Consider the following 25,236-nt stretch of genomic DNA (forward strand, 5'->3'; position numbering starts at 1 on the left):
ATACTGTAAGCCTTTTCACCATCATCATATCAGTCAAAGCTTGAACTCTCTCAGCAGAACACTCTACCAGGGTCCAAAAACCCAGGATCACTTCTACATTCCAGAGAGCCATTAGAGTTACACTTTGATGAAGAATTATCTTAAATATATCCATAAGTACAGAAAGATTATCAGTCCTTTTCTGACATAGGCTAGGTGTCTTAAAATGGTACCTAGCCAGTTAGAATTATTTTCTACTTTCCTAGAAAAATTATATTTTCTTTTATTACTGTTATCTTTCCTTTCTGAATAATTTTCATCTCTTATGACTTTCCTAGATGGTAACATAATAGAAATTGTTCAAAAATTTATCTCACTTTCTTTTGTTTTTTCTCAATTCTTAGCTAGATTGGTTACTCTCATAAACTGTAGGCTTGCAGTTCCCAGAGATATATCCATTTCTCTAAATAATACGTGTATAACAGCTCTGTTCAGGGAGACACTAGGAAACACAATGCATCACACTTCTGTGAACATATTAAAAGGATGAAAAATCATCTTTTGTGTCTCATCATCTCAGAATATAAATAATGTTGGGAATCATAAAACAACAATTACTTTATCTAGGCATATCTGTTTCTGTCTTACTAAAATTTATAGTAGGATCAAAACTTACCAGAGGGTTGTTAGTATAAAGTATGACGTGATTGAGTTCTGCAGCTCAGTGCCCACTTTACTATTTAAGAGCCATTTCACTACTGTGGTCTTTGAATAAGCAACCCGGACAATCAGTGGTTCTAGATACAAAGAAAGAGAAATAAATCCTTGAGCAGTGAGCAGAGGAAGAAAAGGGCCAATTAGATTTGGTCAAAAGGTCTATGATGAAGACATGCCCCCAAATGTGGTGCAACTCCAGTAACTAGAGGCATTGATTAGTTTGTCAAGGGTCAAGAAGAATTCCTTTCCTACCTCATAGGTCATTATAGACATCATCTAAAAACAAATATTGATGTCTTCTGGATTATTGAACAAGTCTGCAAAACTAAAGATATTGTGGTATGTGAAATGCAGCCCACTTTTCTAGAATCTGAGACTTGAAAGGATGGTGCAATGAAGAGATTCAGTACCCCTTTGGTGGGTTTTGTATTTTGGAATCATCTAGACCAACCTTTTAGACTTTACTCTTCAAAATATTTTTTTTTCCTTTTTTATGAATATACTCTTGGAGTCATAAGACCTGGATTCAAGTCCCAACCCTGTCACTTAATAAATGTGCAGTTAAATGATGCAGTAGATAGAAGGTCTAGAATCAGGAAGACTTGCATTCAAATCCAACCTCAGACACCGACTAGATTTGTTACATTGGGCAAGTTATTAAGTCCCTGTTTTCTCGGTTTTCCCGTCTGAACAATGAAGATAAGACCTACCTCCTAGGATTGTTGTGAGGATCAAATGAGTTATTATTTCCAAAGCACATAACAGAGAACCTGGCACAGAGTGGTGCAATCTTTAGCAAAGCACTTTGTTTCTTTGAACCTCAGTTTCCTCATATGTCAGATGAGTAGGCTAGATGATTTCAAAATTTCCCTTCTAGTTCTAGTAATCAAATTATCCTCATAATAAACATATTTATTCAACATCTCCTATATGAATAACGCCATAATACAACCTTAACATAATACCCTTCTCCCTATATAAATATCATTGGTAGCAGCTCTGATGTGCACCACCCTTCCACCTACAAAAAGTGCATAATGAATTTTTTGAGAACTTTTCATTGTTCATAATTTATTTTTTTAAAGTAACAAGTATTTTATTAATCTGTTCTACTCTCTCTTGCCCACACCTTTGTTGGACAGATTTTTAAAAAATGAAAAACAATTCCCTTAATATGTAGCTAGATAGTTCAGCAAAACATATCCCCACAGTGGCCACATATGATTAAATCTGTCTCTTTCTGCATATAAAGCTCATTGCCTCTCAGTCACGATTTAGGTGGCATGTTTCATCTTTATTCTTTTAGAGCAAAATTATTTTGAAAAAAACATCAAATAGATATATCTGTATTCAACAATGAAGACATTAATTGGCTGTAAAGCTGCCAGTGGGACTGGCTGCAGTACAGTAAAAACAAGCAGTCATGGCAGAGGTTTTTGAGATTCTTAGGGACACGTTTCATCAGAGAGACTTGAGGAGAACTCCACTTAGGACAGTGTACAGCATCCAGTGTCCATGGAGAGCAGCAGTGACTGAAAAGGAAGAAATGTTTCTTGTGGTTGTGAATTATCTATCTTAACAACAGTTCTTCTAGATAAAGCCTCTGCCTATGCTTCAGTGTGAATTTGTCAACCGTTGCAAGGTAGAGAGATCAATAAGAGCTAGAGATGTGGATGCTGATAAATCTCTAAATGGGGAGGAATAAATGGGAACTACGATGCCTGCATTCTCGGGGTACATCTCCATTTTATATATTCATTTGGGAAGAAGGGTGATATACTGCAAGAGTTTTTCTTCCATACCATCCTGTCTTTAAGTAGAGAAGAAAATCATCTGTTCTCAGGAAGGACAGATTTTATAAATGAGGTGTAACTGGAAAGTCTTCTGTCTCCTAGCAACAACTGGAGAAATAAGTTTTCAAGGCTCTGTGAAAAACAGGTAGCCTGAAGCTTCCAAAGTTACATAAAGTTGAGGTCAGTAGAAATAAGTCGAAGAGAAAGGACCTGCCTAGCCTAGTTCTAAAGGTCCTCCCAAAAATACAGCATGGAAACCTGATGTTCCTAAAAAGAACTGTCATCCATGTGTACATTAGACCAACCTCTAGACATCTGGTTAAAAGGAACATCTTGCCTAGCCTTCAGTCAAAGCAACTTAAGACACCAACAAATAAGCACTAACAAGAGAAAGCTAATAGTTAACAAGCAAGGATGCATACTACAAGGTTATTTAATTATCCATGCAAAAGCAATTAAATCAAATGGGCTTTAAGTAGTACAGTGGTTCCATTCATTTTGGCTGCACAGTTATGGTACCAAGTTTCCTTTGTATTTTGTTGATGAAGAGAATATTCCTCTGCAGCATGATCATTTTACCAAAGAAAAAGCTAATCCTTACTCCACCCGCCATACACACTCACAAAAGTACATGAAAATCAACAAAGGCTTTGCTGAACACATTAGGCACAGTCTGATTATTGCATACTCTCGCTAGTTTAGAAATCGCCTGAAACCAAACTCCCAGAATGGCAACCCCTAAATCCCTCTGTGAAGATTCCTGTCATCTGGAGGATTATGTTCAGTTCTGGGTGCTGATAAGCTGGAGGACATCCAGTAGAAGACAACTGGGAGGGTTGAAGACCTCAAATCAATGCAATAGGAAGATCATTTGAAGGAGCCAGAGTGTTTATCTTGAAGAAGAGGAGACCCAAGAAGAAACATAGCTGGTGGGAGCATTTGGAAGGCTGTCATGTGGAAGAGGGATTAGCTTTGCTCCACTTATCCTCAGAGGGCAGAAGTGGGAGCAATCAGGGGGAGGTTTCAGGGTTGGAACAATTAGGGCTGGCCTACAACAGAATAGACTTCCTTGTCACTGAAGGGCTTCATCAGATGCTAAATGACTGTTTCTTGGATGTGGAAGAAAATCCATTCTTTTTCAAGTAGCAGTTTTTTTCAACATATGAGCTCCATTTCACCTCTGAAATGATGTGTTTGGCTAACCCTAAATTCGGATTCCCCCCCTTCATTAAAATAGCCCTTTTTCTTAGCTTTGAGTGGTTTTGTACGAGAGTCAGGTGTGGTACCCCAGACTGCAACTGACATTTAGCATGAGCTGTTGCCTAGCTTAAGAAAAAACAGTCAAGCAAGCTGACCTTTTATAGGCAACCAGCAACTATTTAGTGGTCACTTACTCCATAGCCAATCCCATGTATTTTCTTTCTCTACAACTGCACAAACAAACCAGTAAAATGCAAGAGTGGTTGTTGCCGTAAATACAGGTTCACTAATCAGCCTTTCCCTGTTCCACCTCCCATCATTTGGACAGTTATCCACATCTCACGTATAGCATTTGTGTTTGTGTCTGTACATTCATGTGTCTGTGTGTATGTGTGTATTTTTACATTGATATTTTGGTTCCATCAGTGTAGGGAACTCCCCCTACCAATACATATCTGCAACTCAGTCTTACAGAGTTGCTTGGGGGCATTGAGAAGTTGTGAGCTGCCCAGGGTCACACAATGCTATGACAGGCTGTCTCATGCATGTGTGTTTATGTATAATTATATATTCATCTATCCTTATTTTTTCTCAGTATCCTGAACTGTAAAATGGGGATAATAATAGTACCTATCTCCTCAGGTTGTGAGTAGAACATATTTGTAAAACACTTAGCATAGTGCCTGGCATATAATAGGTTCTTAATAAATGCTTCCTTCTTTCCTTTCTTCTCTCCTTTTTTCTTTCCTTCCATCTTGGGGGAAAGAGAGAGAGAGAGAGAGAAAGAGAGAAAGAAAGAGAGAGAGAGAGAGAGAGAGAGAACATATATAGACCTATGCACACAAACAAAGCAAAATAGCATAGGATAACCTGGCCTTGGAGCCTAGAAGACCTAGGTTCAAGTCCCATGTGACCTGTGGCACATCACTTAACCTCTCTTAGCTGCAAGTAGTTCTGTAAGACTGTAAATCATAGAAGACACTATTCTGGTAGAGCCCTTCCTCGTGGAGACTTCCCTATACCAGTGAATTCACAGGTCCATCTCCTATCATGTATATTTATATGTACATATGTATGTATATATGCATGTGTGTATACATATACACAAAGTGCCTATACATAGGTCCATTTGAATGCATATCGAGTTGGGCATTCCCTTCACTGATGCCAGTCGGCAACATCTCCATCCTTAGATGGGTCTATATGAGCACCGGCAGCACAATGGATAGAACACTGAGCCTGGAGTCAGAAAGACCTGAGTTCAAATTTGGCTTCAGACACTCTAGCTATATGATCCTGGGCAAGCCATTTAATCTCTATCTGCCTCAATTTTCTCATCTGTAAAATGAGGATAATAATAATACTTACCTCCCAGGTTTGTTCAGACCATATGAAATAATCATCATAAAGCACTTAGCACGGTGCCTGGCACCTAGTAAGCACTATATAAATGTTCCTACTATTATTGTTGTAACTCCCCTCCAAAAAAAATATTTCACCTGGTGGCTAACCTTCTGATGATAATCCTCTCAGAATTTGGCTACAATGATCGTTATTTGTAAGTCTTTCCCCATAATCTTTCACCAGGTGCATGGTCAAAGCATTTCCAGCTTGGTATACAGTACAGTACACCATATTTCTACTTGGTCTATTCTAGTAGCTCCAGCTACTTTGAGAACTCAGGGTAAGGCCCATTCCACAGAGGCATTAGGACTATAATCAGTGTATGTATCAATAAGGGTGTATATATGTTTGTGTATGAATGCATATGCACTTAATGGATATCTTACCTGATTACATGATCTTTTTCACAAACATAAGAATAATTGAACAGAGGATTTTGGTTTGTATTCCCATGAACAGACAAACAGAATCTGACTCTGATGTGTACATGATTCTAGCCTGAAAAAACACCACCACCATCAAACGCTGTGATTCACTTTAGCATAGGTATTTTAAAAACTCAGTGGAATGTTCTCCCCTAAAGTTCAAATGTGCTTGAACAAACTAGCAGTTCTGTCTCATTAACATGACTATCTTGGTGTCCCAGAGCCATTCTATTGAAAAGAAAATGCAGGCGTGGTGTCTGCCGGTAGTGATATTTTGAGGTCTGTAGATTAGGTCTCTAGAGGTCCAAGGAGTCATTAGAAATTCTGAAGAAGGGTTCTGTAGTTCATAAAATGCGGACAATTATTTTCATTTTTTAAAGACATGCTTACCATACATTGCAGGATCACAGGAACATAGATTTTGAGCGAAAATGGCTCTTAAAGGCCATAAAAACTAACTTCTTCATTTTATGGATGAGGAACTAGAAACTCAGTGAGGTTCAGTACCTTGTGCAGGGTCACATAGTTAATAAGTATCAGTTACAGGATTTGAACCTGGTGGTTCAGATCAGTGGTTTATCCACTATATGGATATGCTTTCTTTCAAAATATCTGTGTTACACTTTAATGACGTGTTCTTAAACCAGAAAAAAGAAGCAGAATCTAGGTGTAGTAGGAATACTGAATTGATCAGAGTTCTCATCCTCTCTCATAGTCTTTAGACTTTAGACTTCCCTCAGTTTCCTTATCTGCAAAATAAGAGAGTTGGAGCAGCTAATCTCTAGGTTCCCTTCGAACTCTAAATTCCAAGATTCCTATGAGTCATTGTAGAATTAAAAAAAGCATTGATTTTGCAGCATCTTTTATTTCAAAACAGTTTCTGTTTTCAAATACTTGTTGTAGATTTGATGAAAGTACTGGAAATCTTTTCAGTCAATAAAATGGATAATTAAGTGATTCATTTTCCTCTTGCCCCAACAATCTCATTCCTAGAACCTAATTTGAGAGAGATAGAGAGAGAGACAGAGAGAGACAGAGACAGAGAGAGACCTTCCTCGTGGAGAAGGAATAGCTTATATTTGAATTAGTTTGTACTCTGAGTCCAAAATAAAACTTTCCATTGTGATTGATTCAACCCAAGATATTAAAGAATTAACATACTTGCTCTCACTATAATTCATGTGTTTCTTTTCAAATGCTATAACAGCCAGATTTGTCTCTAAGTTAGGTTAGCCAGCCAACTGGCTCTCTTGCCCAAGGGGTAGCAATACTAATTTGGGGTGGAACTTGGTAATTTTCTTTACTCACTTTCTGCTGTCTCTCATTAGAAATTGGCCCTGCCTCTGTGATGGTGGGGAACCTTGTGTCTGGGAAAAGGATTGCTCAAGCTAGTGGCAGAGACCTGGGGCAGATAGAAGACAATGATCAGGCCCGAAAGGTAAGCCTGGGAGCGTTTGGACTGCGACTTCTGTGGATGGGAAGCTAATATAGGGCTAATGTAGCCCTTTGCACACTTGGGAGTCGCTCTGTATTCTGAATCTGACTGTGTCGGTACTCTATTCTCACTCTTTTCTCTGAAACAGAGATGCTTTTTATCTTATCAGGTTTGTGAACAGATGAACACTTTTTAGAGAGAGACTGTAGACATGTGGTCAAAACCATTAAATGAAGTGGTGACCTTGGTGCTGGTGTTTAGTTCTTTAATTTGGTAATGGAGATGAAGTAGGAAGCAATTCTTAGAAAGCTTTGCCTGGCTTCCCTCCACATTTCTTGAGCTACCTGGTGTTCCAGCTATCCCTGGTCTTCCTGTCCCTCCTGTTCCCCAATTCTCTGCTGGTGTGGCTCCCTGTGGAAACCTGCTTCTAACCCCTCTTTGCTGAGGCTTTTACTGCTTCAGATTGTGAGGAAAGAACTGCTCAGAAAGGCAGGTGGGAGAGCCAAGTTTCTTCAGAGCAGTGTATGGTCTCAAAGGCAGGCCAGGGAGAATGCCTACAAACAAAAAACTCCTGTCCTTTTAAAATTATTTTACCTTAAGTACCATCCTCCCCAACACATAAGGTTAGAAATTCCTCTATTATTCTCAGAGTTAAAGACCTAAAGTGGTATTAAATGTTTAATTGCATCAGATATCCAAGGCCACCTAGATAAGAAGGAATCTCGGTTTAAATATATATTTAGTTGGACACAGCAAAATCACTGTAGAGCTGTTGCTGCCATTTTGGTGGAAGTGAGCAGAGGTCTGTCTACCTATAGTATAAAGCAGCTCACTAGGCTGTGAGATTGTTTTTACTATGGTTTTCTACCTCCCCCACATGTGTACATAGTGTACACATGAGTGTGTGTGCATGCATATGTGTGTCTAACTCTGTGTGTGTCTTTCTCTCGACTTTCTGTTTCCCTCCCTCCCTCTCTCTCTCTCTCTCTCTTTTTCTCTCTGTATGTCTGATATTATCTCCTTCCCTCCCCTCCATCCCCCTCTCTCTCCCTCCCCACATACAATGCTGGACAGACTATTGGTTAAATACCAGAATTATTATGATCATAGAGAGTGACTCAGTGTGATGTACACAATTGTGAAACTGTTGTACTTTCTTTTGCCACAATGAAATCACCTCTAAAGATAATGTGGTTAGTCTTGTAAACAGTTTAGAAATTTCCTCTTTAAAAAAATCTCATTACAGAGGGGCTCTGGGTACCTTCTGAAGCTTTGTAAGGGATGAAAATACTCATTTACCTCTTATGTAGGGGTATCTAAGTTGTTCTATCCTTGTACAGATTTGGGGTTTGCACAACTACCAGGGACTTGGGTCTGTGGGCCAACAACTCAGGGGTAAGAAACATTGAATTATGTTAGGCTAAAAATTGTAACCAAACTGCTTGTTCTTGATTATGTTTGCAGAGGATTTTAGCTGAGGAATGTAATTGTGCTGCTTTTTTCTTGTGGCGTTTGGATTGGGAAAACCAGCTACTGGAAGTGATCATGAATGCTTTCCAGTCTGAATTGCCTTATTCTGTTGCTGGAAAGGAGTGAATGGCCCCAGTTCCAATAGCCTGAGCCTAATAATTGTGCTTTGTTGTATTGTAGTTCCTGTTTCTCTCTGAGGTTTTGCAGTGGAGAGCTCAGACCACTCCTGACCATGTCCTGTACACGCTGCTTAACTGCAGGGTAAGCCATTTTTGCCTTTTACCAAAGAAGACTCACTTTATGGAACATCTATTCTAATTCTTTAGATTTGTTGATGTCATTGTTTTCTCCCCTTCCTAATATTCCTGACTTGGTCTTTTTTTCCCAATTTCACTCTTCCTTTGTTAAATAGTTTTAAATTTGCGATCACTTCTTTTTGGTTATTGATTTTTTTTCTAACCAAGTAGGAACATCTATCATTATTTGTATTTTAAATTCAAGTAGGTACAGTTTATATTTAGCAACAGTGTTTACAGAATATCTCTCTTCTCCTATCCCTCCCCCTCCCTAAACCTGTATGTGTGTGTTATGTTGAATTTTTGGTTCAGACCTGGCATTTTATCAATATGAAGAACTTCCAGGTGTGGGAACTCCCTCTATCAATGCAAATCAGTAGTTCATCTATACCTTCTAAGTCTCAACAAGTTTCCTGGGGTACTGAGAGATTAAGTGATTTGTCCACAGTCACATAGATCTTATCTATCAGAAGTAGGACTTGAATCCATATATTCCTGACTCTAGAGAATCACTCTAGAGAATTTGAGAGTTGGAAGGGAGGGCCTCAGTGGCCATCAAATCCAACCCTCCTTGTTTCTCTTGGTCATCCTTTGTTTTTGAAGACCTCGACTACATTAGATTGGCTTTAAGTAAAGCTTAGCTGCACAAAGTTGTCAGCCTTGCTTTCTCCTCCAGCGCCATTAGTAGTCCAGTGGCAAGACAAAGGTCAAGATGATTGGATGGCCTGGGATACAGTGGGTAAGCTTGGCCTTTCTAAATGAAGGTCTTCTCCAGGTCTCAGTGTGTCCGAGGCCCTATTTTTTCAATGACTAAGGGCTAGGTATGAATTTAGATGAGAGATGAACTAATTTACCATTACAAAGATATAGTCTAGGAGGAGAAGACCCTCTTGAGGTTCTACTCACTTCACTTTGCATCAGTTCATGTAAGTCTTCCCAGGTTTTCCTGAAAGCATCCTGTTCATCATTCCTTATAGCTCAATAATATTTCATCCCAATCATGTAACACAACTTATTCAGCTATTCCCCAGCTGATGGGCATCCCCTCAATTTCCATTTCTTTAGCCACCACAGAAAGAGCTGCTATAAATATTTTTGTACGTATAGTTCCTTTTCCTTTGATCTCTTTGGGATACACACCTAGTAGTGGTATTTCTGAGTTGAGGGATGTGCAGTTTTATAACCCATTGGGCATAATTCCAAATTGCTCTCCAAGATGGTTAGATCATTTCACAACTCCACCAAAAGTGCATTAGTCCCAATTTTTCCACATCTCCAACATTTGTCATTTTTCTTTTCTATTATATTAGCCAATCTGATAGGTGTGAGGTGATACCTCAGGGTTGTTTTAGTTGCACTTATTCTTGAAATGCTAATTAGTCTGAGGATTAGATTTAAAAGATTCAGATTCTTTAGTTGACTAGCATCAGTTTTGAACTAAAGATATACTTTAAACTTGAAGGAAGGTCATTTTGAGGACTATGTTCTGTGTCTCCTCTTCACCCCTCAAAAGATCTTCTTAGTGATCTAGCTTGCCCAAAGGAACCTCCCTTTTTTCTCTGTCCTAGAGTTTTTAAGTCTCAATTCAATTTAATTCAAGCTTTTGGTATCTATTATGTGCTAAGCATTTCATTGAGTATACAAAGATAAAAATGGAAAACAATTCCTGCCTTCAAGGAGCTTATATTCTACTGAGGAAAATAACATGTACCCAGGATAAGCTAATTGCAAAATATACACAAAGTAAATAACAGATAATTTATAAGTGGGAATGCTTCCATTTGGGGGAACCAAGGAAAGCCTTAGAGAGGAGGTACCATTTGAATGAACTAGGGATTCCTAAAAGAAGAGTTGCAGAAGGAAAAGCATTCCAGGCATGAGGAAGATTATGCAGAGACACTGGAAGGGAAAAGGATGGGAACAAGGATTTATCAAGTGCTTATTATATGCCAAAGCACTGTGCCAAGCATTTTAAAGATTTTTATCTCATTTGATCTTCATGACAACCCTGTGAAGTAGGTGCTATTATTAACCTCATTTTACAGTTGAAGAAATTGAGGCAGACAGAGGTTAAGTGATTTGCTCAGGGTCACACAGATTGTTAAGTGTCTGAGGCTGGATTTGAACTCAGGTCTTCCTCTCTAATCCATTGTGTTACCTAACATGCCTCACTGGAGGCAGAAAACAGAATGTTGTGTGTGAGGAATAGTAAGCAGGGAGAGACTTGCTCACTCCATAGGAAATCTTTGTCTTTTCCCCGAGAGAGGAGGGAAATAGAACTCCAGACTATTTTCATTTTTGGTTTTGTATACATGCAGTACCCTAGTTCTTTTCCCTCATATTTCACCAGTCAGTTCATGTCATAAACATCCTTTTTTTACTTTTCTATATCTTTGCCCAGACTCTTGATGGTTTCTGGAGGTCATGGAATCATAGAATTTTAGATTCAGAAGGCATCTTTGCACTTATCTAGCCCATTTTACAGATGAGGATGTTGCTGTCCGGAGAGGTAAAAGGATTTACCTCTGGTCACTGTCTAAAAAGATGAAAGTAGTGGCACATGCAGAGCCAAGATAGCTATCACACATATGTAGTCAGGATTTTGCCCTCCACAAATCTGCTTTAAGATATGATTTGAAACATAGTGTTTGACTTACGCCTGCTCCTAATTAATCTAATGTCCAAATAAGAACATATGGAGCTTGTTAGCCTAAAGAGATAGTACAGGCTAAAAATAAGTTCAGTTTTAAGGATATTCAGCTAAAGTCATAGCTAATCAATAGCAGCTTATCAGCTTACTAAGGGCAACTTGGCTCAGAATATAGATCTAACTTTAGGAGCTGATATGGTAGAAGACCCAGTTGATGGTCTCCCACAAATTACCCACTGATACAATACAAGGGGCCCAGTACTGGAGTAATTGGGAGCATTGGTCTGACCTAGTATGCGCTCTTGAATCCGTAACCATTTATTTCAGTTACAGAATGGTTGCTCTGGAAATGGTGTTCCACTGAAAATGATTAGATTTTTCTGAAAAGAACAAAAAACGCAGCCAGATTTCAGTTGATGGAAATGAAAAACCACAAATAAATAGTTTTTAGGTTATACCGAGGAAAGGAGTGTTTGCTGATATAAAGGGATCCTTGCCTCCTATAGGGACGGCTTACTATTTCCCAAACATTGCAAAGCTGCCAGACAGCTGGGAACACAGAAAGGAATTCCTGGATAGAGATTTCCATTTACTGAGAACAATTCCACTTCTAAGCGAGAAGCACTAGGTTCCTTCTGTTCCTTAATTTTTGTTTTTTCTTAGTTGAGACTTGTGACTTTTATCAGACCTCCTCACTAGTTCAGATTGGCAAATTTTCTGTACCCTGTAGTCACAGGACCGTTATTTTAGAGTGGGAGGAAACCTCAGAAATCATCTAGCTCATCATACTTTACAAATATGGAGTCTGAGTCCCTGAGAGGTGAAGTGATTTTTATAAGAATGAACACCGCTCCCATCCCCTCCCTCCGCACCATAAAAGGCAGAACCTCAATCTTGATCCTTCTGCCTCCAAGGCCAGCCTTTTCTCTACTACATCATGGCACTTCTTGTTCCATTATGTTTCTGTTCTGATAATCCAAAAGTGGCAGAGTCAAGGAATTACATGCAGTGCTTTTCTCACCCTTTCTAGAACTGGAATTGAATGCATGTTCGAAGGCATAAGCCAAAATTTCTACAGTTTGTTACATTGTGGTTTCCACTTAAAATTATCTTCAAAGCTAGTAAAGAATCCTGATGCTATCTGACTAGCTCTTCCTTTTCAGATAGATTACTAACTCCTTTGGAAATAAGGAACCCTTGATTCATAAATGTGAGTGATGCATGACAGTATCCAACTACACTGTTCTGCTCTGAGGCCCTCTCATCTCTAAACCAAACCCACTCCCCTTCACTGGTATTGCAGTGAATAAATTCAAGAGCTGTGTGCTGGGCTTAGTGTTGAAAAGAGATTAGATTCATTGCAAATCAAGTAAAATTCTCACATTCTTTGGACTAGGCAGAAAGAGAGAGAGAGAGACAGAAAGAGAGAGAGAGAGAGAGAGAGAGAGAGAGAGAGAGAGAGAGAGAGAGAACACATGTATCATAAGAATCTTTAAAAGAAACAGCAGCCAAATGTTTCAACTTTCTTTACTTGTAATACTATTTAGGGACATAGACTCCTGATGATTTCCTCATTTTTTTTCTTCCTTCAGACCCGCCACTGTTTTGCTGAAAGGTGTCACATTGACAATCATAGACAGTAAAATTCTTTCCCTGCAGAGCAAGGATTTGTGTTGCCTAGACAAATATGGACAGAGTGAGTGAATGAGTGAGTTAGCAAGCACTTAAGAGCTTACTAATGTGCCAGCAATGTACTAAGCTCTAGGGATGCAAATACAAGCAAGCCATATAGCTGCTCCTCAAGGAATGCAGGAAGACAACAAAGCAGAAGTAGAAAGGGGGTAAGGAGAATGCAGCATTGGCCTATTTTGGAGCTAATGGTCAGAAAGTAAGGTGGGGACCTGGTTCTGAGCAAGATAAGGCAAAAGCTGATCTATTAGAGCTCATGATGTGGTTCTAGGGCTGGAGTTCAGCAAGGAAATAGAAATGTTGGCAGGTGTGGAGGTGACATGGTTCTGAGTTGCTGGACAGGAAGTCAGGTGAAGACCTATACTACTAGTCTTTTAAAATGTCTCCTAAGGCGATTTTTGAGGTCAGTTTTCTGGTCTTCTGCTTCCTTTGTTGAGATGACTCTACTAGACTCTTGTTCTAAATTTATCCTTCTTCATATTGGCTTTACAAAGAGAGCTCATAGGTTTTCCCATGAATGCTAATGAGGAACTCAATGAGGAGAAAACAGCTATTTACCTGGAGTCCAGTAACTTACAAAATAAGGGACTCTATGCAAAGGGTGACTGAAAATCAATTTTCTTCCCTTTGAGCCAAAAGTTTTTATTAAAATCATCAGAAACCAAGTGGTAAGGACTAATGGAATGGGATTCAAATGTGAAAAATGTCCCCCTTGTCAAAATGTAATTGAGTCAATAACAGTGTCTGGTTAGCAGGTTTTTTAAAAAAGTGCCTACCACTTAATAATGTTACAGTAATATTCCCAAAATGTTTGCTGCCTTGGGCTTTTGCTAACGTTAGACAACTTGTGAGGTTATGTTTTGCATTTTATAAAGGCCAGCCAACATGAGAACCTCTGAATTCCAATGATAAAATATATTATGCTAAATAACAGTTGTTTACGTCATTCATACTACTGTTGTGAGACAACAGTAATCAAGGCTGGCATTTCTCAAGTGCTTTACAGTTTATAATGTGATTTATACGCTTAAAGGGGATATAGCTATCTGCATTTGTTTGAAGGGCTGTTATCCCCCAGAAGGAGGATTAGATATATTCTTATTTGGTTGCGTGGGAAGAGAACTAGAGCAAGGGGCAAAATTTGCACAGAGGCAAGTGTAAGTTTGATGTAAAGACATCCTAACAAAAATATCTATCCATAAGTAGAATGTGCTCCTTTGGTAGGCACTGTGTTTTCCCTCACCTGAGGTCTTTCATTAAAAGCTGGATCACCACTTTTTAAATATATTTTGTTAAATAAGGAGAGCCTTTTTCAGATGTGGGTTCAACTAGATGGACCCTTAGGTCTCCTCCTATTTCAGACCTCCTTAGGTCTGAGATTCTGTGACTCAGTTTTCTCATGAAATTCTCACAGTACCAGGATGAGGCAGGTAATACAAATATGACTCCCATTTTACAAATGAAGAAACTGAAGTTTAATGTGATTAACTGATTTGATCAAGGTCACCTAGCAAGTCACACTGGTACAACTTGGACACATATCATAGGAAGTCTAGTATGCTTTCTGTCACACCATAAACTACCATCATCATTTTAGCAAACAGATTTTGATGGGGAACATTGGCTATTTTTAATCAATTAATTTTTAAAATAATTTAATTAAAAATTATTTCCTGACATTAGAGAAATCATATTTAGCTTATTGTTTAAGATACAACTAGATTGTTCCGTGAGGTTTTAATTTTTGTAGATATGATGTTTATACCAGGAAGCCATTTGTCTGAAAGGATATTTATTACTTCTTGCCCAAACTATTTCAATAGCCTCTTTTAAATAGTTCTCCTTGACTCTTGGAAAAGAAACATCCAATTCTTCTTCCACATGGCTGCAGGAATATTTTTCCCTTAAGTGTAGGTGTGACCATATCTCCATTCTACCCAAGAAACTACTGTGGATCTCTATCGTCTCTAGATTAAAATATAAATTCCCCTGTCTGACATTTTAAAAGCCCTACCTTTCCAGTCTTAGATATTTGTCCTCACACTTGACAGGACTGTCAGACTGATCTTTTGGACCCTCACACAAGACATCCATCTCCCATCCTGTCTTCATGTCCTTGCCATGGTTGTACCCCATAGCCACAATTCTGTTACCCTGGGAGATCAGGGTAGAATCTCTGACCTTGAAAGAGGTTTGTTCTCTGCCTGAAACTATTTGGTGATTAAATGGAATTATCATGTTCTCAACTTCTTGACTTTTTTCCTATGAAAAATCTCAGTCTGATGTAACTCTGTTATGTTGGACAAATAACTTAACCTCTCATATCTTTACCTTATTTTCTGCTATTATAAAAGGAGAACTTTTAGCCAGCTGCCTAATGTCCCCTCTGGGTCTAAAATTCTATAATCTAGTCTCCGAATCCAGCCCCAAACGTATTCTCAGAGATAACCACGGATACCTTTTGGCTTCTATGAAGAATCCATTTTCTCACCATATCTTTGATCATAAGTGTCTCCATTTAGGCTTGTACAGATTTTTCTTATTTTTTTCCTTCTTTTTGACCAGATAGAGTTGTCGATTTTTACCAGGTGTTTATCGCAGCTTTTAAATGCCCTAAAACCTTTATCATCCCCTTTTCTCTTACCCTTTTTTGGGAGTCACTTTCAGCTTTATTGATGTTTTTTTATTACATACATTTACAAATTATTCCTACTTTGTGAGAGGTCACTCTTCAGGTATCATGTTCTTCTGTGTTCTCTTTCTATAAAACTTTTCTAATAGAAAAACAATAAATCATAATTGAAGGGGGGAGGAAGTTATATTTCAGGAAAGTAGCTCTTCAGTGACTGTCTATACCCCCAACTAAGAAAAAGATAATAAAGGTATAATATAGGAATTGTTAAAGGAAAAGAGGAATGCTATGTGGTGTAATACTGGAAATTAACAATTGTAATTAGTCAGGAAAAAAGATAATAAGGGAATTAACATTGGAAATGAAGAGGCCAGAATATCATTATCTACAGATGACACAATAATGTATTTAGAAAATCTACCTGTCTCAACCAAATTGAGACAATAAATGAGTTCAGTAAGGTTAAAGGATGCAAGATTAATTCACATAAATTATGTACATTTTTCTTATATACTGGCCATAAGAGCAAGAAAATAGCAGACAAAAGAGACTCTGTTTACAATAACAACGAAAAAACTAGCAAATATTGTGGGAATTAAATGACTAAAATAAGACATAATTAAAGTGACACTTAGTAGATCTGATAGAGTAAAAATGACAATACTCCAAAAAATAATTTAAGGCAATACTCATCAAAATGCAAATAGGTTTTGTCATAGAACTCAAAACACATTTCCTGGGTCCAACTCAAAGCACTGAACACCTTAACTAATTCATAGTGTTTTCGTTTTTCATAAAATGATTTTTAAAAAAAGGCATCATGAAGTGTAAAGTATAATATAGTAGAAAGGGCCCTGGATAGGAATTCTAGAAACCTGGCTTCTGGTTCCAGTTTGGGTTTGATACAAAAGCTGCGTGGCTTTGGGCAAGTCATTTGACCCTTCTGTACTGCAATCAACCAATACCTACTACGTATCAGGCACTGCACTAAGCACTTTACAAATATTATCTCATTTGATCCTCCCAACAACCTTATTATCCCCAGTTTACATAAGAGGAAACTGAGGCACACAGAGGTTGAGACTTACCCAGAGTCACACAATTATTAAGCATATGAGGTTGAATTTGAACTCAGGTCTTCCTGACTCCAGGCCCAGAGCTCTATCCATTCTGCCACCAGTTGCTTCTAATGTGAGAAAATACTAAATAATTTATGAGGGAGCAGTAGCTTCTGGACTGGCAAGTCATCCTGAAGGTGGTGGTATTCGAGTTGGACTCTTTGAAGAAAGTTTGGGATTCTAAGAGTCTGAGGTGAAGGAGTTAATTTCTAGTGTGAGATACCTCTTGTCTCTAGAGAAGCAGAAAGATCAGTTTGTAGAAGCTTTTTACCTTTTGTTGTTGTTGTTGGCACCAAACAGGGAAAAGGTAGGTGTGGAAAGATTGGAAATTAAAGAAGTCATTTAAGGGGACTGATCTAGAAAATGAGCTCTTTGAACAAATGCAAAATTTCAAAGTATCAGCACCAAAGTACAAGCACCTTTCGGTACGCTTGACTGTTTCAGTTACAGATGAATGAAACCAAGACTTCTAACTTTTACATCTTTTCAAATCTGTTCACTTATATGTTCACTAGTTTATTCTCCTCTACCTGCTTCAGGAAGAGTTAACACACATGATTATATATTGCTTATCAAAAAGATGTTTTAGGTTTTGTTTTGCTTTTTTTCCTCCAGACTAATTATTCATTTAGTGCCTTCAAAGAGAAATCAAACTCCTACTGCACAGCTTCCTTCATTCCCTTGCCTGGGTTTCAAATTTCCCCTTCATCCCTTTAGACGTCCTCTCTTATCCAGTGTCCCAGCAGAAAAGGAATGAAAATCCAGTTTCAGAGCAACTCCCTGAATCTGGCAAATCCCATGACAATCATCTTTCGAGAAGGATCCCTCTAGTGGCCATTCCTCTATGACACTTCATTTCCCTATATACATACAGGCTATTCTGGATAAAGATATACTCTAATTAGTCTTTTTCCACTTGTGAGGTTTTTACAACTGACTTCCTGCTGACAAAAATAGTTTCTTATTATATAAACAGCTCCAGGCTCCTTTTTCCTACTGAACTTTTAAAAATACAATTTGAACAGAACAGAAAACTATTAAACAAAGTTATCCTGCAATTTCTTCACCCTGGGAAATGCTGTACCCCAATGGTGTCAAACTCAGATAGAAATGGAGCCAATAAGCCATCTATAAGGATCCCTGTGGGCTACATATGGACTTAGAAAAGTATTAATATTATCTGTGTTCTATTGTATGTTTATTTATTTTGCTATTTCCCCATTATGTTATAATCTGGTTCAGACCTCACTTGGGAATATTGTGGGCCATGGGATTGACAGGCCTGCTGTGGTATAAAGAGTATGAGTGGAAAGAACAAATATAACTACTTACAGCCTGCAAGTTGTGTCCTTATTTTAATTACAGAGATGTTTTTGTTTTCTGCTGCAATTTTCTGTGTATGTTCCTAGAAGGGCAATGTGTCATGGCATCCGACTTGGAGTTAAGACACCTGGATTCAAATTCCACCTCAAATACTTCCTGTGTTATTATAAACAAATTATTTAACTTCCAAACCTCAGTTTCCTCATCTCTAAAATAGGGACATTATTCCTTGTACCTTCTCCTTCATGAGAGTATTAGAAGGAAAGCATTTTGAAAATCTTAGAGCGCTGTGTAGATGTGAGCTGTGGTTTTAAATCTCATGTCTTTATTGGATACCACTCTTTACCGTTTTTTCCTCAAGAAGTCATCATTTTTCTGATCCTTCTGATAAATGTGGTTTTTAAAAAATTCATTCCTAGATACCTTGCGATTTTGATCTCTTTTTTAGTGGGAGTGGTGAGTTTTGCAAGAGGTACGGATCCCACAATCTGGCCATTCAGTGCAGCAGGTCCTTAAATCACTAGACTGATGCATTTACTGCCACATTTCAGATAATTATTTAAAGAAATATTCAGGTATTGCAAGTACATACTCCTGAAGGGTAAATCCAGGAACAATTGATCATGGTGGGAAAGGAGCTGATTTTGGCTTGTTGTTAAGGAAAACTCCCTGTCATTTCGAGCTTTCCAGTAGTGGGATGAACAGGTGGTGGGGTCCTCTTCTCAGGCCTTCAAAGGGAAGTTGTATGACCCTTCTCACTTTTGTGTGGGTGTTGGACTGGAGGGCTATTAAAGTTCCCTTCCAACTCTAAAATTCTGTGAAACATCATAATCCTGTTTTCCATTCCCTGTCTCAAAGCTGTCCTAAGGGTAATGACAGTAGGAATAATAACTCACATTTATCTTGCATTCTAAGAATTATGAAGTGATCTCAAAACAGGACTGTGAGGGAAGGATTTACCCTATGAGTAATAGATTATCATTAAATAATGTTATAGATTATCATTACATTGCCTTTCTAAACAGCATCCCCCTTGGTCAGGAAGCAAAGAAGTAACTGATGGACTGAAAAAGCCACACATCCTCATTTGATCTGGTCTTCTCTTCACATGCAGGGCACGATAGCCAACTCCTTGACGTGTGTCCAGCTGCATAAACGAGCTGAGAAGATTGCTGTTATGTTGATGGAAAGAGGGCACTTGCAAGATGGAGATCACGTGGCCTTGGTTTACCCCCCAGGTGAGAGACTTGGGCAGAATATGGGGCTCCAGACATCTGAGACCTGCACTGCCCAGCTAAGAAACTCATCATCATGTACACTGGTGCTCATCAGCAAACACACCTGTGTAATCACAAACCTCTCACAGTGAGTTCAATTGCAAACCATACTCAGGTGAAGCTCCCATTAATATTCTACTCTGGAAACTAAAATTGGTTTATACGGATTTGTACAGGGGTCTAGGTACTGCATTTCCAGGCACCGCAATCTCACAATGAGCTAGTTACAAAGTTTGAAAAAAAATACCATTTGGCAAAGATTTTCTTTTTGCTTAAATTTATTTTATTAGGCACCTGCTGTTGCTTGTTTAATCGATGGTAATTAAATCTTTTCACTACCAATTAGTGATGCCAAAATTACAAAATCCCTCTGAGAAATAATGGAGAGATTAAAGTTTTGGGGGCTCCTTGGGCATTACGTGCCCCAAAAGAATTGAATGAATGAATGTGATCAGTGAAGCTTAATAGATATGGACGAGGCACTGGAAAGGAAGTCTGTTAAAAGAGCGTAACTGTTCATTTAACCTTCTTCTAAGTTACTTCAGAGTAGTATCTATGCTGACAGGGGTGACTGATTAAACAGTCTGATTTTCAGCTGAGACTTTCTGTTTTGTTCTTCATGCAGGAATAGACTTAATCGCGGCTTTTTATGGTTGCCTATATGCAGGCTGTGTGCCAATAACGGTCCGACCTCCCCACCCCCAGAACATCGCCACAACATTACCGACTGTCAAGATGATTGTGGAGGTAAGGCTGTCTGGGAAGGCAGAGACTGAGTGAGCTGAAGAAGAAGCAAATGCATGCTGCCTTTTGTAGTAAAACATAAGGCGACTCCTGTCTGCATGCATTTGAAGGTTTCCGTGTCATGATAGTAAGTGGTAGACAGGTTTCCTTTTTAATGTCTTAATGTTGAATAGTAATCAAAACCCCAGAATTCATTGCTTAGGGTCAACTTTCTGGTGATGAGCCACTTCCTTTTTCAGCTGGGCTGCTCCTTAGATAACAGATAGAGCCTGACCCCAGCCCCATGTTCACACAAGCCCCAAGCCTTGTTATCTTGATAGGAAGTAGACTTCCCCCCCAACCCCACAACAGCCATTGAGAAATACTCATCATTTCTGTGCTATGATAAGACTTCAGTTTAGGTTAAGACAAGCCAGTTCTCTTACTTTATCCCCTTTTTTGTCCAGAGGCACACATAAGAGAGATTAGTTGCTAGGGTCAGTGTACTTCAAGACTATGCATAAATCCAAGTCAAGGGATATTTGTTAAGTGTCCAGAACCCTGATAGAGAGGGGCAAAGATTCCAAAATGGGCTGATGGTGGTGCCGCTGACAAAGTTCGAAGCACATTTAGGGGCAAAGGTAATAAGGAACCGTGTACATGTTGAGGATGAGTTAGAACATTGGGAAGGGGGTTCTTCTTTGAGATATGGGCCTGAAGCTCAGATGAGAGACCAGGGCTGGCAAGAGAGATTCAGGAATCATCTGCTTCAGTGTCAGTTGAAGGTGTGGGTATGATAGACTACGAAGGGAGAGCATGAAGAGAAGAAAGGGAAGAGCAAGGAACAAAAGGTCGGAAAGAAAATGTAGAGGCAGCAAAGGAGACCAAAAAATGATCATTTGGACAAGTGGCAGGGGAATTAGCAATGTAGCTGCTCTGAAGCCAGGGGAGATTCAGTATTGTCAAATGAAGCACAAAGGTCAATTCAAATCATCAAGTATTTTTTAACACAAAAATACTTACATTAGATAGGAATGTGCTAGATAGTAGAAAGACCAAGACAAAAAAATGGTTCTAAGTGTTCAAGGATCTTGAATAAATCAGAAGTATTTAGTTTGCAATTATTTGTGGAAAGTGTACTATATGCTGGGAAACCAAAAGAAAAAAATTAAGACAATCTCTGTTCTTAAGAAGCTCACACTGTAATATAAATTATAACAAATTTTCATATATATTTATATTATATATAATATATGTGTGTATATATATGTATTAGTCTCTGTGTGTATTATGAAGGTTTCTTCTGCAATGGCAAAGTCATTTTTTATGTCATTTCCACTGATAAAATTTCTGATGGTGGAGTAATTGACAATGCCAAGGACTCTGAGAGTAAGAACTGACTTTATGGGGTCATGTAGCTGAGGCTACAGCTCCCATAGAAGCAGAACCAGTAGTCCAGGGGCCGAGGGGGTGCCCCTTTTGGGTTTACCCAGCTATCAGTTGCAGTTGGTGATGGTGGTAAGGAAGATGGACCCCACTGACAGTGATCTTCCCTCAGGGATGGTTTTGCAGCCTAGGCTAGAAGCATAACCAGTGGTCTGGTCTTGGAGAAAATCCAGTGCTGTTGAATTCAGGGTCCTAAGTGGTCTCCATCAGGTTCTTGGGTGATGGTGGTATTTTTACTTACCTGAAATATACAATCTCCTATTTTTCCTTCAGGGTCTGAATTTACCCTCTGCTATGGGGATGTATAAAAATAGGTAAATACAAAGTAATTATGGGGGCACCAACAACGAGGAGAAATCAAAGAAGGTCTCGTGTAAGCAGTTGCACCCAAGCTGAACCTTAAAGAAAATTAGTGATTCCAGGAGGCGGAAGTGAGAATAGAAAACATCGTGGGTAGAGGAGATAGAATGTCATGTACAAGAAGCCAGTTTGGCTACAATGTAGTATGTTGAAGTAAATCCGAAGGGACAGGTTGAAGCCAGATTGTGAGGGGCTTTAAATGCCAAACTAGGATGATGGTGATTGAAAAAGGCCATTGGAATTACCAGCCACTGGCAATCTATGAGTGAGTAGTTTCAGTAGAGTGGTGATGTGGAAGACATGTTATAAGGTTTGGAGGGAACAGAGAGGGGTGAGGAACTTTTTTCCAAGAAGTTTGGAGGAAATGGTGGCTACATGGAGGTAGGAGAATACATAGAAGGCTTCTTTTCAGATTAGTGAGAATTGTTTGCAGACAGATAGAAAGGAGACAAAGAATTCACAGAAGTTGAGACTGGGAAGGGACCTCAAGGGTCACTTAGTCCAAACCATTCATGAAAGGATTCCCCACTGTTGCATACTTGCTGGGTGGTCATCCAGCTTTTTACTCAAAGATGTCTTAAGAGGGAGAAACTGTTACCTTTATAGACAACCCATTCCTTTTTGGGAACACTCTAATTGTTAGGAAATTTTTTCTTGGCATCTAACCAAAAGTTCCCTCTTTACAATGTCTACTCACTGCTTCTAATTGTGCCTTCTGGAGCCAGAGCAAGTTTAAAGTAGCCCTTCACCAGCCTGGTTGCCATTCCTTGGATGCTCTCCAAAATATCAATATCCTTCTTTAACAGTGCTACCCACTACTCAATCCAGCACTCTGCGTGAGGTCTAACAGGGACAGAGTACAATGGAACCTCTGACTCTCTATTCCTGTATCTATGTCTCTGATGAAGGCCAAGATCTCCTTAGCTTTTTAGGCTGCCACATCATCCTGATGTTGTACACAGAGCTTGGAGTCTGCTAAAATCTTCAGATCAACTGCTGTTGATCTATGCCTCACCCATCTTTTATTTGTGAAGCTGATTTTTGGTAGCCAAGGGTAAGACTTTACCTTTGTCCTTATTGAATTTCATCTTATTAAATACAGTTCAAAGCTCTGACCTGTCAAGGGCCTTTTCAGTTCTGATTTTACCATCCATCCACTGTGTTAGATATCCCTTCCAGTTATGTATCAGAGGTACATGACAGAATGGAATATATGGTTGCTGGAACCAATATTCTGAAAGAGATATCATACAACAAACACAGGGGGATGAGAGACTAAGCTTAGGAAGATTAAGGATACCACTCCTTTGACCAGAGGGAAGGAGTAGACTGTGGGTGATAATGTTAAGTTTATAGCGATAAATTTGACAATGCTCATGTTTCAGTGAAACAGGAAGACAAGTTATCTTTTATAAAAGTGTGTAATGGAGAGGCACTTGGGAGCTTGAAAATAAAGGAAAAATTCTGGAGTAGTCAGTCACTCTAGGAAATGAAGTCATAAGCTGGTTACAGTACAAGGCCTGTCAAGCAGCACTGAGGGTCCACCTGTGCCCCCTGTGTTTGAGCCACACCGGGCAACATGAAATGAGGAATCACTTCTTAAAGAAGTTTCCTCTGAAATGTCAAGAGTATCTTGTTCCCTTTGTCAGCTGAGGATAAATATTTCTGCAATGCTGTCCAAATAGATGGTAAGAGTTGAAGAAAACTTTTGGAGTATCTTTTGGAGGAGAAACCAACAGGGCTAATCAATCAGCATATGCCTAGGAAGCCCTTTCTATGTACTGGATCCTGTGCAAGGTGTTGGGTACACAAGTACAAAGAATGAAATAATCATTACATTGACAAGGAGATTAGATTTTAATGGAGGAGAGAGACTAAGTACATGTGAAAATGTAGAGAGTATAGCATACAAGGTAGCTCAGTACAAGGAAGTTTAGGAGCTAGCATTTGGGGGAGAAGGAATTTGGAAAAGATTTTATGTAGAAGATGGTACCTGAGATGTATGCAAAGAGAGGAGAGGGATTCAATGACTTATTCAGTACATGAGGGTGATCACCGTACAAGCACAGAGTGAGTGATGAACAAACACAACGTCAATTTAGCTGGCTCCCCACAGCAGAAGGAAGAACGATGTCCAGTGAAGGTTGAAAGATAGATTGGGGCCAAGTGGTGTTGGGTTTTAGAAGGTTAACAGAGGCAATCCTAGAGACAATAGGAATCTACTAGAATTAGTTGAGTAGGAGAGTCACGCTGTCAGATCTGCTTTTAAGGAAACATATGTAAGAAGCTTTATCTATTGGGTAAAGAAAACTACCTCAAATTTAAACAGTTTTTTGATAATCAAAAGAATAGTTTTTGCCTGATAGGTGGAGATGACATTTAGAATAACAATAATAGAGAGATAATAAAATAATAGTAATTGTACCTTCCTGCCCTGTGGGAGCAGTTCATTCATATGTTCTTTGTAGAGTGTGAATGGTCAGGTAGAGTTCTGTTCACTTCAACAAACATTTATTAAGCCCCCACTATAATTCAGGCATTTTGCCAGGCCTGTGGATACTAAGATGGAAACAGCCTCTGCCCTCAAATGTACCAGGAGGATATAAACACATACAAAATTATACAAAATAATTTTAAGAGTGAGAAAGGGGCCATTAAGGAAAGTATCTTGGAGGTGTTGCACTTGAGCTATACTTTGAATAAAATGATGAATTATAAATAAGAGGTAGAGATGATGTTCCAGGGCAGCTAAGACAGAGTACCAGGTCTGGAATCAGGAAGACTCATCTTCCTGAGTTCAGATCCAGCTTCAGACACTTACTAGCTGTGTGACCCTGGGCAAGTCACTTACCCCTATTTGTCTGAGTTTCCTCATCCGTGAAATGAGCTGGAGAAGAAAATGGCAAACTACTTCAGTGTCTCTGCCAAGAAAACCCCAAATAGGGTCACAAAGAGTTGGACATGACTGAAAAACAACTAAACAACATGGTATCCCAAGGAGAAAAAGGGCCCCATATTCTACATTATCTCTGATCTTGATAGAGTGAGCTCCCATAATGAATTTACCATCCATGCTGTACTCTAACATTTTTAGATTGGGTCTTCACAGGGAAGAAATTATTCGCCTTAACCTATATTCATTAGTAAGAGCTCTGATTTGTTCACATTAGATGGTAAGATCTATCACTGAGAATGGAAAAAGCACTGCATTGGAGGGTGGAGCCTGGTTTTGAATCCCACATCTGTTACACACTCTTTGTGTGGCCTTGAACAAGTTACTTATGTCCATTTCTTCTTCT

At 39.0% G+C, this 25,236-nt stretch overlaps 1 protein-coding gene across 10 annotated transcripts in view; it reads left to right on the top strand.

Annotated features, from left to right (window-relative positions):
- The window catches only part of DIP2C (disco interacting protein 2 homolog C), a 585,449-nt gene that overhangs the window by 476,766 nt on the left and 83,447 nt on the right, over positions 1-25,236 (top strand). For all 10 annotated transcript variants that reach the window (XM_072650057.1, XM_072650058.1, XM_072650062.1 and 7 more), the window contains 4 exons: positions 6,847-6,956; positions 8,604-8,684; positions 19,246-19,369; positions 20,034-20,155. In XM_072650057.1, coding sequence (XP_072506158.1) covers positions 6,847-6,956; positions 8,604-8,684; positions 19,246-19,369; positions 20,034-20,155 — 437 coding nt within the window. The remainder of the gene's footprint in view (positions 1-6,846; positions 6,957-8,603; positions 8,685-19,245; positions 19,370-20,033; positions 20,156-25,236) is intronic.

The sequence above is a fragment of the Notamacropus eugenii genome, chromosome 3 (genome assembly GCF_028372415.1).
Source record: "Notamacropus eugenii isolate mMacEug1 chromosome 3, mMacEug1.pri_v2, whole genome shotgun sequence".
NCBI classification, from domain to species: Eukaryota; Metazoa; Chordata; class Mammalia; order Diprotodontia; family Macropodidae; genus Notamacropus; species Notamacropus eugenii.